General features: G+C 34.5%; 1 protein-coding gene across 1 annotated transcript; it reads right to left on the reverse strand.

Annotated features, from left to right (window-relative positions):
- Nucleotides 1-5,023: 5,023 nt before the first annotated feature.
- LOC131605395 (uncharacterized) lies at nucleotides 5,024-6,106 on the reverse strand. The gene has a single exon (XM_058877752.1). It carries the CDS (start codon nucleotides 6,104-6,106, stop codon nucleotides 5,024-5,026), a length of 1,083 nt encoding a protein of 360 aa, XP_058733735.1.
- Nucleotides 6,107-12,738: the final 6,632 nt, after the last annotated feature.

Genomic DNA, 12,738 nt, shown 5'->3' on the forward strand with positions numbered 1-12,738 from the left:
GTTTAGTATAGGTTTTGTTCAATTCTATTTCTTCATTCTTTTGGCTCGTTTCTAGGGTTTGTTTTTTTGTTTTTTTGTTTTTTATATACTTCAATTGTTTCTGATTAGTAATTATGGAGTCAATGAAAATTATATTAATAATATGAGGACATTGTTGCTTTGATTGATGAGCAGGTAGTAATGGAAGCCGGACGCTTAGTTTTGTTGGTGGAAACGGTAGTAGCAAAAGCAATGGAGTGACGGGTAGGATTGGTTCGATTGGTACCTCGGGTTCAAGTAGTTCTGTGGCTAATCCAAATTTTGATGGGAAAGGGTCTTACTTGGTCTTCAATGCTGGGGATGCAATTTTGATAAGTGATTTGAATTTTCAAGACAAGGTAGAGTTGTTGGGTCTTGATGCGTTTTTAAGTGTTTTGAGTTAGGTTCATTAGAAGTTGATTTGTGCATTGTTGGAAAGTCAATTATGGCCATCGAGGAGTCACGTTCGGCTGGAGAGAACTAGTTTTCTTAGGGAGAAAATCAGTATATATATATATTTGTATTGTATTTTGTGTTTTGAGAATTTGATTGTAAACTTAACTTCTAGAGCACTTATAAAATTAGTGATGTTTTATTTGTATTTTGATAATAAACATATGCAATACTTATATATTCAATTCATAAAATGTTTCATATTAAATTTTTTTTAATTTTTATTTGTTTAATATAATAAAAGCATAAAAAAAGACGCAACCTACGAATGCGCTTCTGAAAAAACGCTCTTATAGGGCAAGCTACGAGAGCGCTTTTCTGGAAAAAGCGCTGCTATAGGGGGGCCTACCAGAGCGCTTTTATGGAAAAAACGCTGCTATAGGGGGGGTCTACCAGAGCGCTTTCAAAAGCGCTCTCGTAGCCTACGGCAGCGCTGGCTTTGGCAGCGCTTTTAAGCGCTCTTAAAGCCCAAAAAAGCGCTTTTAAAGCCCTTCCGCGTTGTAGTGCTTTAAGAATCATATTTATTAAACAGACTAATTTAATAAAAAACAAGGTGTAATATCGGAATTTTTTTTTAAAATAACCATGTATTAAAAAAAATTTACGCAAATAACCACGTTTCGAAAAAAATTACGCAAATAACCAGGTTTCTAAAACCCTTAACACCAAGGCGCCATCTCACATGGCTTATTCCTTTTTTTAGTCCTAGACGCCATCTGACATGGCACATTCAGTCTCAATAAGCCATGTCAAATGGCGCCTCCCTTCAACATTTAGGAGGAGGAGCCATCTCATATGGCTCCTCCTTGTATATATTTGTTCAATTGTCCATTTGAAAATGCACCAAGGCGCCATCTGAAATGGCTTATTACATAAAAGTTGTACATAAGAGCCATCCTAAATGACGCCTCCCTTCATCTGATATAATGGTGGCGCCATCTCACATGGCGCCTTGGTGTCAATGTTTTCTGAAACTTAGTTATTTGCATAATTTTTTTTGAAACATAGTTATTTGCGTAATTTTTTTCTAATACAAGGTTATTTTAAAAAAATTCCTTGTAATATCTATGAGATGAGTATTACTTGTCTTCAAAGATAAATAAAATGCACATAAATAGGCTTACATTATTTTTTTTTAATTTAAAAAATAAATAAAAATAAAAGATGAACCCAACAAATTTATTTTGAATTGTAATACATAATATGTTTGATGTGATAAAGTTTTACCAAACCATTCATCGAAATAAAATAATAAACTTATAAAATTAATATAATTAAATTTTGATGTCTGCGTGAAGAATAACATATATATATATATATATATATATATATATATATATATATATATATATATATATATATATATATATATATATATATATATATATATATATATATATATATATGGAAGCACATATTTAAGTTGAATAAATAACTATTAAAATATAATACAATTTTTTTATCAACTATCATGACTATAGAGATGGATCATTGTAAGAATATATTCATATTCTTACATATAGATATGTTGCATAGTTATATAGACAACATTTTATATTGGATATAAATATATTGATATTCATAGGTATAATTCAAATGAAAAAAATATCAAAAACCTTTTATACCAGGAAGAAAGTGAAAGAAGGAAGCAAGCTCACCTAACATCAATCATATAGAAAAGTCATTACAATAAGTCACGTGGCGGTCTTAAAACTCTCCTCATTGATTTTCTAATTATTATTATTTTTTTGCATTCCACCTCTTCTACATGTTCTACGACCGTTACCAAAGTTTCACATAACTCTTTCTATTCCATATTCCATCTGCCAAAACAGGTTCAACATCCACTCCTCTCAAGCCGTTCCTTTTGTCATGTTCTTCAACCTGTCGTTCCTTGTCATGTTTTTCAACCTGTCGTCTGAAACATGACGTTTTCTTCTTCCCACTTCCACCACCGTTTTTACATGGCCAGACCTAAAATCTAAAATAGTCGATAAATACTGTTGGCAGATATTAATCTAGATACAGTTGCCAGTCACACAGCTGTTCTGTGTCTTTTGGGTTTTCTGATTAAATTTTACATCATCAATATTATGTGTATTCTTTCCTCATTGCAGATTAATTTTGTTTCAAATTTTGATAAGGGTTTTATGATTAAATTTGACATCAATATTTTGTGTATTATTTTTTGTTCCAAATTTTGATAAGGTTTTCAGATTAAATTTGACCTCAATATTATGTGTATTCTTTCTTCATTACCGTTAATTTTGTTCCAAACTTTGATAACTCACACAAAAGAGCCCTCAGTCCTACCTGTTAATTTTATTTTTGTTTATATATTTTTTAAAAGAATTTAAAGAGAAAGAATAGAACAAAAATAAATCAAATTGAATTCATTGTATCACAAAGGGATCGTTAATAAATTATATATTTAATTGATTTCATAATTTTTTTTTACAAAACTGTTAACCTAAATACATTATACTAAAAGGGTACTTTAAATAAATAAAATAAAAATAAAAATTCCAAACAAAATCCAAATCAGAAAGATGAAAAGTGAAAATAAGAAAAATAAACAAAGGAAAAAAATATTTCTTATTGTTAGAATCCAAAATGTGGATAGTTTGGTAATTACTTTTGTGGTATTTCGATAACTCTTTTCCTTACTTTTGATTCAATTATGTTTATAATTGTGTAAATAAATAAAATCGAGTTTTATTAGTAAATATGTAATTTACTAGTTTTTCTTATATGTTTTGAAGGTATTTTGCATTTTGGGAAAGCTTTGGATGATAGTTGTGGAAGATGTCACTTTGGAGCAAGTTTCGAGGCATTTTGAAGAAGTGTTGATCTGCAAGCTCCGCTTAGCGGCCTTCCAGTGGGCTTTCCAGAGGTGAATCATGTTTTAAGTTCCGCTTCGTGGCCTCATTCCACTTAGCGGACCCTTCGTGGCAGAAGATATTTTCTCTAGTCCGCTTAGCGGACCCTTCGTGGTAGAAGATTTGTAATTTACTACTTTTAGGCACATGGATATATTTTTATAGTCAATCCTGATCTTTTTCTCATTCTACCAACCAACAACACTTTAGGGCAAGAGAAGAAGAGAAAAACTCATAAAGCACTCAAGATTTCTCAAGCATATTTCTTCATCATCTTTGGATTCTTATGCTAGAAAATCTTGTGTTGATTTTTGTTGTTAAAGCTATGGAGAGCTAAACTTCTCATGTGTCAAGATTAGAGGTAGTTAGCTTGTATAGTATGTATTTAGCTTGATATTTTGTGTATGAACCTTGTTGATGATTAATATATGGTGAATATCTTTTTTGTTCATATTTTTATGTTGTTTTAATGCACTATTGAGAGATATGTTTCAAATCTTGACCTAAAGGATATTCATCTATCAATAAACAAACTCTAGAGATAAATTTGTGAGTTGATAATCACTTGTATCAAGTTTTAAAGATTATTATGTTGATTGTCGGCATGAGAGATCATCTGACGGTTAATATGATAATATTCACGATATTGCTTTAGAGATAAACGGTATCGAGAGGATACGTGGTTATATTAATCATTAATATGTTCATATACATGATCATTAGAGTATATACAAAGCAAGTTAACAAAGACTAATCTTGACACAGTTTTACCGAATCGTTTTTAAACCCTAGTTTACTATCTTTAACTACCTTTCATGCTTTTTACATCTTATGACACCAAACCCTTTCAAAATCTTAACTCAAAATACACTAAACTGTAGAACGGCTGTAGTATCGCATCAATCCCTGAGAAAACGATAAAGGAAATACTTACCCTTTTAACACTTATGTGTTATTATTCAAGTAATTTAAATTATAAAGAAGAGAGACATAAAATATAATTTTCTGTTTCAATTGTTAAGAATTCTATTTATAAAATTATTATTATTACTAGATTAAAGTCTAAAATTTATTTTTCAAAACATTTAAAATAAATAAAGAAAATATATATTACAATAACTTACCTATACGGAAAAAAATTACAATATCTTACATATACGACAAAAATATAATAATGATCAAAATAAGAGAAAAATAGAAGGTGGTGTTTATTATTGATCTAAATATGAAAAAAAATATTACTTATTGAAGTTTACGCCAATGAAATAATTATTTAATAAACATGTGCTACTGATCTAAATACGAGAAAAATTAATACAAATAATTTAAAATATACCGTCATAATGCATATTAATTGATTTAATATACAATACAAATAATTTAAAATATACCGTCATAATGCATATTAATTGAAATTTAATTTATGTTTCTACCATATTAGTTAGTATTTTTTTCTTCATATTTGTATCTATTTCTTTCATACTTCTAATGGCATAAATAGTATGATTCACTTTTTAATATTTCACATTCCTCATTTTAGAAATAAAAAATAATAAAGTTTTTTTTTTGTAAGCAAGAAATATATTGAAAAGAGAACCTAAGTTCTCAAAGAGGATACAAAAACACCGGACTAAAAGACGAAGCCGGAAAGAAAATTACACGCCAATTATGCCTTACGAAAGATACATTAGGAGATTCCTACTAAATTCGTAAAAAGTACAATTGGGTTGCCTAATTTTCCTAACAAAAGCCCATCGCCAAACCAGAGCCTTCACCCCCCAAACAATATTGGAAATATTCCATGAATCGCCCCTAAAAACTATTCTGTTTCTAACCGTCCATAGATGCCACAATACCGCCAACCAAACAACTCCTTCCTTTCCCTTACGAACATAAGACTTTTTTCCGAAATAATACCATTTCAAAAAGCTTTCCTTAAAGTCTCTCGCTTTATAGTCCTCAAAACCGATCCAATCCGCTATTTCTCTCCACACCAAATCAACATTGTGACATAGCAGCAACAAATGAGCCGAAAAATCATCATGATTGCAGCAGAAGACGCAAGAGGAAGAGGAAATCAGAATGATACCTTTTGAAGATAAACCACTTGATGTCGGGATTCTGTCAATGAAACAACGCCATCCGAAAGCCTTTATTTTCAATGGCACCTCCATCTTCCAAACGGTTTGATAAGCTTTATCAAACTCCCCCAATGGACCGTATGGATAATGTCTAGCATTCAGAATTTTGTAGCAATGTTTAACCGAGAAGCTTCCGTCATCACCCTCCATCCACTGAATTGTGTCCTGGGAATTAAAGTCTAATTCCACCTCCTGTAAGTCCTGCATCAGCCGCGCGAGTTGTTCATTCCAAGGTGTGAAAAAATTGTGCCCTTCTCCCTGACTGTTTGCTACAACATCAGTTGCTGAAAGAGAATCAGTGTGCTGGCTGTTTGAAGAGTTGTGTTGCAAACCGAAACAGCCCCACACCCAAACGCCCTCTTGCCACGAACCCATCAAAGCCACAGAAACCTGCTGCAAGACAGAAGAAATGAACAACAGAGTAAATAAATCTTTTAGAATGCCTTGTCTTGTCCAATTAGAAAACCAGAAAGATGTGGTGAATCCATTCCCCACTGAAACCTTGCAATTTAAATTAAAGAAACCCTCAGGTTTAGCTGAATCTAGAGCCACGATATCTCTCCACCAAGACGACATATGAGCCTCCCTCCTATTTTTTATTCCTCCATGAGCCATGGCTAGATTGATATCACCGTATCTTGCCTTCAACACACCGTACCACAATCCTCCGGAACAATCTAGGATTCTCCATTTCCATTTACATAATAACGCCGTATTAAAATCACCGATCCTTCTAACACCCAAGCCACCCTTCTCTATCGAGAGACATACTGTAGCAACATGCCTAAAAATTTATAGCTTAGAGAGTCGCCACCTATTCTGAAAGGCGAATAGGAAACCCTACGCAGTATAGAGATCAGGGTAAGATACTATATTCAGGTCGAGGGAAGGTGTTAGGCACCCTTAACCCTTTCCTATGGCTTTGAATCTAAGGTAACAGTTTTATGGCTAAATTATTAAGGTTTATAGCTAAGGAAATGAATAGGAGGAAAATTGAGATTTTAGGGAGGGGGACTCGCCTTGTTGCCAAGTGCCTACGTATCTCCTTATGGAGAATCAGAGTCAACGTAGTTCGGGGGACGGGTTGTACGCCCTTTGAGTTTGAAATTTGATTTGATATGGTTTTGGAGGCCTTTGAATAGCCTATCGTAGTTTTGAATGAGAATGAAAATCCGTAGTTTGATATTGATGTTTTGAAAGGTTTGAAAAGTGTTTTGAGGTTTGGGCGTACAACCCTGATTTTAATTTGTTACCATTAATCGCGATGATCAATAGGTTTGATCACCATAATTAACAGATTAATAAAAGCATTGCTAATTATTCTAATCGATTGATTCGATTATCACCGTTAGCAAATTGATGTGTTTTATTTATTTCATTTTATCGTTACCCCTCATAATCAATAGATTTGATTACAAATAATAACGAATTTGATAAAGAGGAAATGCTAATCATCGTAACCAATAGCTTTGGTTAAAACCATTTAGCAAAAATGAGTTTATTTGAAATATATTATTTTAATTTATAGGATTTGATTAATCAAATTAATCGATTATTAATCATCGCGACCAATAAATTTAGTCGAAACGAATAATAATTTAAATCCTAATATTTGGCCAAGGGCCAATGGGATTGAGCGAACCCTAATGGATGAATAAACCTTTTTAGGGTTTTTGTGATTTTTATAGTTAAAATTAATTAAATCGAATAATCGGGAAAATAATCGGGGGAACAATTCTAAACCCTAATTATAGCCTAATCCTAATTTAATTTTACTATTAATTTAATTTTTAACCAAATTATATATATTCAAAAATATTGAGTTTAATTAGATAATCATGTATATAATATATAAAAAGAATGATAAAACCTGGGCGTATTATCCCGTGCGGTTGACCTCTGAATGCCCACGGTGTGCTTTCAATCTTGTGGCCGTTGGATCTGAGTGGTGTTGAGTCTGATGGTGACAACTGAGGACACACCATGGGCGTACGAAGGGAAGAGTGCGCTGGATCATAGAGAGGGTTAAAATACAGAAAATAAAAGGTGAGGCACCAGGGATCGAACCCAGTCCTCATGTGACCATGATCAATCTTTGATCAAATGATGGATATAACCTCACATACTTGATGTTGACCAAAATTGGGAGGTTTTGACCGTGCTCTGATTATGGTTGACTTTTAGGTCAAACCAGTTGACTGTGGATCATCTGGGCTTTTTGAATGAGTAATCCTTGTAATTGAATCTTGAACTTTAAATCATTGTAAATGGAATAAGGAAGGCAAATTTTGGGGTATGACAGCTGCCCCTGTTCAATCTTCTTGAACCTGAAGAGGTAGAAGATGATTGGACACTGAAATGCCCTGAAATTTGCTTGCGTAGGGAAGGAGTTCTGTGGGAGATGGGCTTATAGATGCCATCCAGTTGTTTGACAAGATGCTTGTCCAGAGCATATGCTCTTCATACCAGGATCATATTGATCGTATCTGAGGAGAGAGGAAGCAATGTCTTACATAAGACTACCTGAAGAGGTTCCTGAATAGGGTATATCGAAAGTTGATGCGAAGAAGCTTAGGCTTTGAACAATGCTTAGGAAGAATGTCTTGGAGAAGACTAACTGAGGAGTTCTTTAAAAGAACTAAGCGTGTCTTAGAAAAGAATGGATAAACATTTTAAGAAGGCTACCTAGAAAGGCATGATATGTCTTAAATAAGACTCACCTAGAAAGGCTCCTAAAGAGATATGAAACGTCTTGAACAGGACTACCTAGACAGGTTATGGTACGTCTTAAACAAGACTAACCTGGAAAGGCTCTTAGATAGGATACGGGATATCTTAAACAAGACTTACCTAGAGAGGTTCCTATAAAGGGAACGATACGTTTTAAACAAAACTATCTAGAAAGATTCCTATAAAGGACACGATATGTTTTAAACAAAACTATCTAGAAAGATTCCTTTAAAGGGCACGATACGTTTTAAACAAAACTACCTAGAAAGGTTCCTATAAAGGACATAAGATGTTTTAAACAAAACTACCTAGAAAGGTTCCTATAGAGGACATGAAACGTTTTAAACAAAACTATCTAAAAAGATTCCTATAAAGGATATGGAACATTTTAAACAAAACTATCTAAAAAGATTCCTATAAAGGATATGAAACGTTTTAAACAAAACTATCTAAAAAGATTCCTATAAAGGATATGGAACGTTTTAAACAAAACTATCTAAAAAGATTCCTATAAAGGATATGAAACGTTTTAAACAAAACTACCTCGAAAGGTTCCTATAAAGGATATGAAACGTTTTAAACAAAACTATCTAAAAAGATTCCTATAAAGGATATGAAACGTTTTAAACAAAACTATCTAAAAAGATTCCTATAAAGGATACGATATGTTTTCAATAAAACTACCTAGACAGGTTCTTATAAAGGTCATGCAACGTTTTAAACAAAACTACCTATAAAGGTTTAGGACATGTCTTAAACAAGACTGCTTGGGAAAGTTAGGATAATTGTCTTGGCAAGACTACCTGGAGAGGTGAGAAATTCTTTGATTGCTTCTGGATTGTCTTTGAAGAAAGACTTGGAATGAGGTATTAGAATTGTATCTATTAAGATTGAATCGTTGATACGATCGTATTTGCGCTGTGATTGGATGATAACATCCTTTTGAATATGAAGTGACCTGAAAAGGCAGCGTTAGTTTTATGCAATGTCATTATGCATGTGTCATGTAATGAGATTCTCAAAATAAATGGGAATTATGCATGTATGCCTATCCCACGCTGCGGGATGTGAATAGTACAGGCGTGGGAAGATCAAATATGCAACAATGCTCTTTGTATGATGCTAGTGTGACTTCCCGAATATCAGAAATTTTGAGAGACGTGCCCCTTAATCTGAAGGAGGGACCTTTAAAGGGAACTCGAGTTTCACCATGTCTTGCCTGATATGCATTGCCCCAGTGTTTGAATTCTTGAAAGATATGCCCCTAGTTAATAGGATCCTTGATTGTATGCCCCTATTTTGGGAAAACCCTCTGGATGTGGTTTCCCCATTCAAGAGTCTTTATGAGGAATGATCGTCTTTGATTAGACCAATTTTGAGGTCTCCTTGATGCTAAGTGTTGATTTGAATGTGAAGCAGATGCTTTTCAGAATAAGTCATGCGCTTCGGCCGTATCCTGACGGACAGTGATTTGCTGAGTACTCAGAATGAGATAATGTCTTCTATAAGACTACCTGAAGAGGTCCTTGGAAAGAATGGGAAATTGTCTTAAACAAGATTGCGCTTTAAACAAAGCTCAAAGGGATGTGTTTGTGCAGAGGGTCAAAATATTCCTATAGAGGACAGAGACTTGTTTTTTTTTTGTGGCGTTTTAAACAAAACTTAGGAAAAGATATCTTGAAGAAGATCACCCTAAAAAGGATGGTGAACTGTCTTAGAGAAGACTCTGTACTTTAAACAAAGTTTAACAAGGTTCTTGAAAGCATAGGAGAAGTTTGAATATGTCTTAAAAGACTAACTGAAAAAAGATAAGAGATGTCTTACAGAAGACCACCTGGAAAAGGTTCTTAGAAATGAATATGTCTTAGAGAAGACTGACTGTTTGAAAGGTTTTGAAAATAGAGAGGATAAGAAAATGGGTCTTAAAAGACTGTGTGAAAAAAGGGCTCCTAGAAAGGGTAAAAAGTATTTGAACAGTCTTAAAGAAGACTACATGGACAGATTGGAACATATCCTATAAAGGTTCCTGGAAAGGATGTGAGACTGGCATTGACACCATCTGACACTGAGTGACCTTTGCAACATGCCCCCAGGTGATGGACTTGCCCCACGGGCTATTCAGCGTCCTTGAGAGATTCTATGGATCTTGATCAGATTGCCCCATGTAAATGGGAAAATGACGAGTTATGCCATGTGTACGCATTAGCCATCCCAGTCGTGCGTAAGGGATGTTTCTCCTTTTGACAAGCTTTTAAAAGCTACTTCATCAGTCAGTAGGATTTTTATCCATTAGTCATGCCCCATGCAACTTCTCCCTGATGTTTAAACATATGAATCCACATAGACGAGTGTACTTTGTAATGACATTCATAAGATGCGAATGCATATGTCTGTCTTGAAAGTTTAAAAACATTTTTTGAGTAAAACAAAGTTTTTTTTTTGTAAGAAAGTGATATCAACTCAAGAGTTATAGTAGACCTTAAGGAGTCGGGATACCTTTGGTAACGATATGCTTTCGAACTAACCATGCTTCAGTTAGGACTTTTAAAGGTTGTAACGTGGCCTGGTTCATGGTTTAAAGAAACAAAGGATAGAGGCTCAAAGTTTATTTGTACCCATCCCCATCTTCATGATGTTCTCCAGTCCTATGCTCAGTTGACTATGCGTTTAGGCTCCAAACGACTTTGGGAATTATGACATTGACTTTTATGATGGTTCAAACACCAAAGGTTTATCTGCAGAGGCAGTCATTCTCCTTTTTGTAATACCTTTCTTTTGTCGAGGGTATGTGGTGACCTCTTTTCGACTTTGTTATCCCTAACTTTTGCCTGAACTGTTCATTTTAAAACTACAGTCAGCGGGATGTCCCAATTTTTCCTAAGTCTCCTTAATAGGTTTCGACTTAGCAGGCCCTTGCATTGCTTTCTCTTTTTTTCTTTGCGGATATTGACTGCCGAACTTAATGATGACGGGGAACCATCGGTGATTATGTTCAAAGGAACAACTTGGAATAATTAAGTTAACTGAGCAACTACCCTACCCCAGGTTATGTATTAAGGGTTTTATTTTATATGAAGGAAAACTCCTACTTCTTTAGGCTCAAAGGGGGTGACGAGGGATTAACATCCTTATATCTCCATTATTTAGGAATTGAACAAATGCCTGTACATCGTCAACACGGTCCGTTCGAAAGCGTAGTGTATGAAATTGTGGTATCGTTTTCGTCATTCTCCCTCAAAAGGTGTATGACTTTAATCGAGAGTTGAATATCACAAATGAGAAAACCGAGTAAAAACACAGTTTTAAATATAGTGAGAACACTAGGAATGAATCAAGACAAACGTAAGCAATGCATTAATGATTATTGTAAAGTACACAACATATGTCGTAAGACTGATGTTTAAACAAATGGAAAGAAATTACGAATGAAAACAAAACTAATGATCTAAGAAATCCTCCTTCTAGCCACCTATGGCGTTAGACTTGCGAGGATCTTCGAACTCAATGAGCCCTTCTTCAATCAAATCTTGGATCTTGTGCTTTAATGGTCCACAATCCTCTGTATCATGACCAGGACTATCTGAATGATAAGCGCACCTAGCATGATGCTTGTACCCAGGAGCGGGGTTAACTGGAGCTGAGTATGGAGGTAGCAGAGTTACCAGGTTCTGACTGAGCAAACATTGCAAAGCTTGAGACAGTGGCATGTACAACGGGGTGAATGATCGTTTGGGCTTGGACCTCCAGGTGCGTTGGCCACCCTATTGCTTTTGATGATCCATTGATCTCTTCTGCTGAAATCTTGTTGGATAATATGGTCGGGCTGTTAGGTTATCCTTCCCAATGGTCCCTTGTTCTGGAGATAGAAGAGGAATCTTCTCTTAATGTCATGAAAATAATGTGTATGCCATGCATGATATGCATGATATCCTTTTTTCTTGTTTTTTTTTTTGAATAAGATATGATGCACGAATGCAGGTAAGGAATGATGCATGCAAACACAAGGATATAGCAACAAACCACTAAAACAAAAAAACAAATCATACAAAATGACAATGCAAATTAGATCATAATATTTCAAGAAATACAGGTTCATAGGTTCGACGTAGCGGCTCTTGGGAGCCAACCTTTTATATGGGGGGTTCTAGAAGGTCTCATGGGGTTGTTCGTAGCCTCCGAGACTTTTTGTCTCTTCGGATTTTAGAACAACTCATTTTATCCATGAGGTTCGAATTTTTGGGGTAGGTTCCCGGAGAGATCAGCCAAATATCCCGTCCTGCCCTCAACAAAGTCAAGCCTCGTTTTGGACATTTTTGAATATTCAACCCACTCCGAGTGGAGTTATCAATGAGACTCGTAGGAGATTCATACTCCCCTATTGATCTCAAAGTTAACTCCCACACTTAGGGTTTAACACAACATAATAACGCAACAGTGCATATAACATAACATTTACGCAATTAAATGCAAATATATAAACATAAATAATTAAATAATTTTAGGCAAAAATAAATAAA

The sequence above is a fragment of the Vicia villosa genome, linkage group LG5 (assembly GCF_029867415.1).
Source record: "Vicia villosa cultivar HV-30 ecotype Madison, WI linkage group LG5, Vvil1.0, whole genome shotgun sequence".
NCBI classification, from domain to species: domain Eukaryota; kingdom Viridiplantae; phylum Streptophyta; class Magnoliopsida; order Fabales; family Fabaceae; genus Vicia; species Vicia villosa.

Excerpts from the sequence above, each read along its gene's own strand:
- LOC131605395 (XM_058877752.1), bottom strand. The coding sequence starts at position 6,106 with ATGGCTCATGGAGGAATAAAAAATAGGAGGGAGGCTCATATGTCGTCT.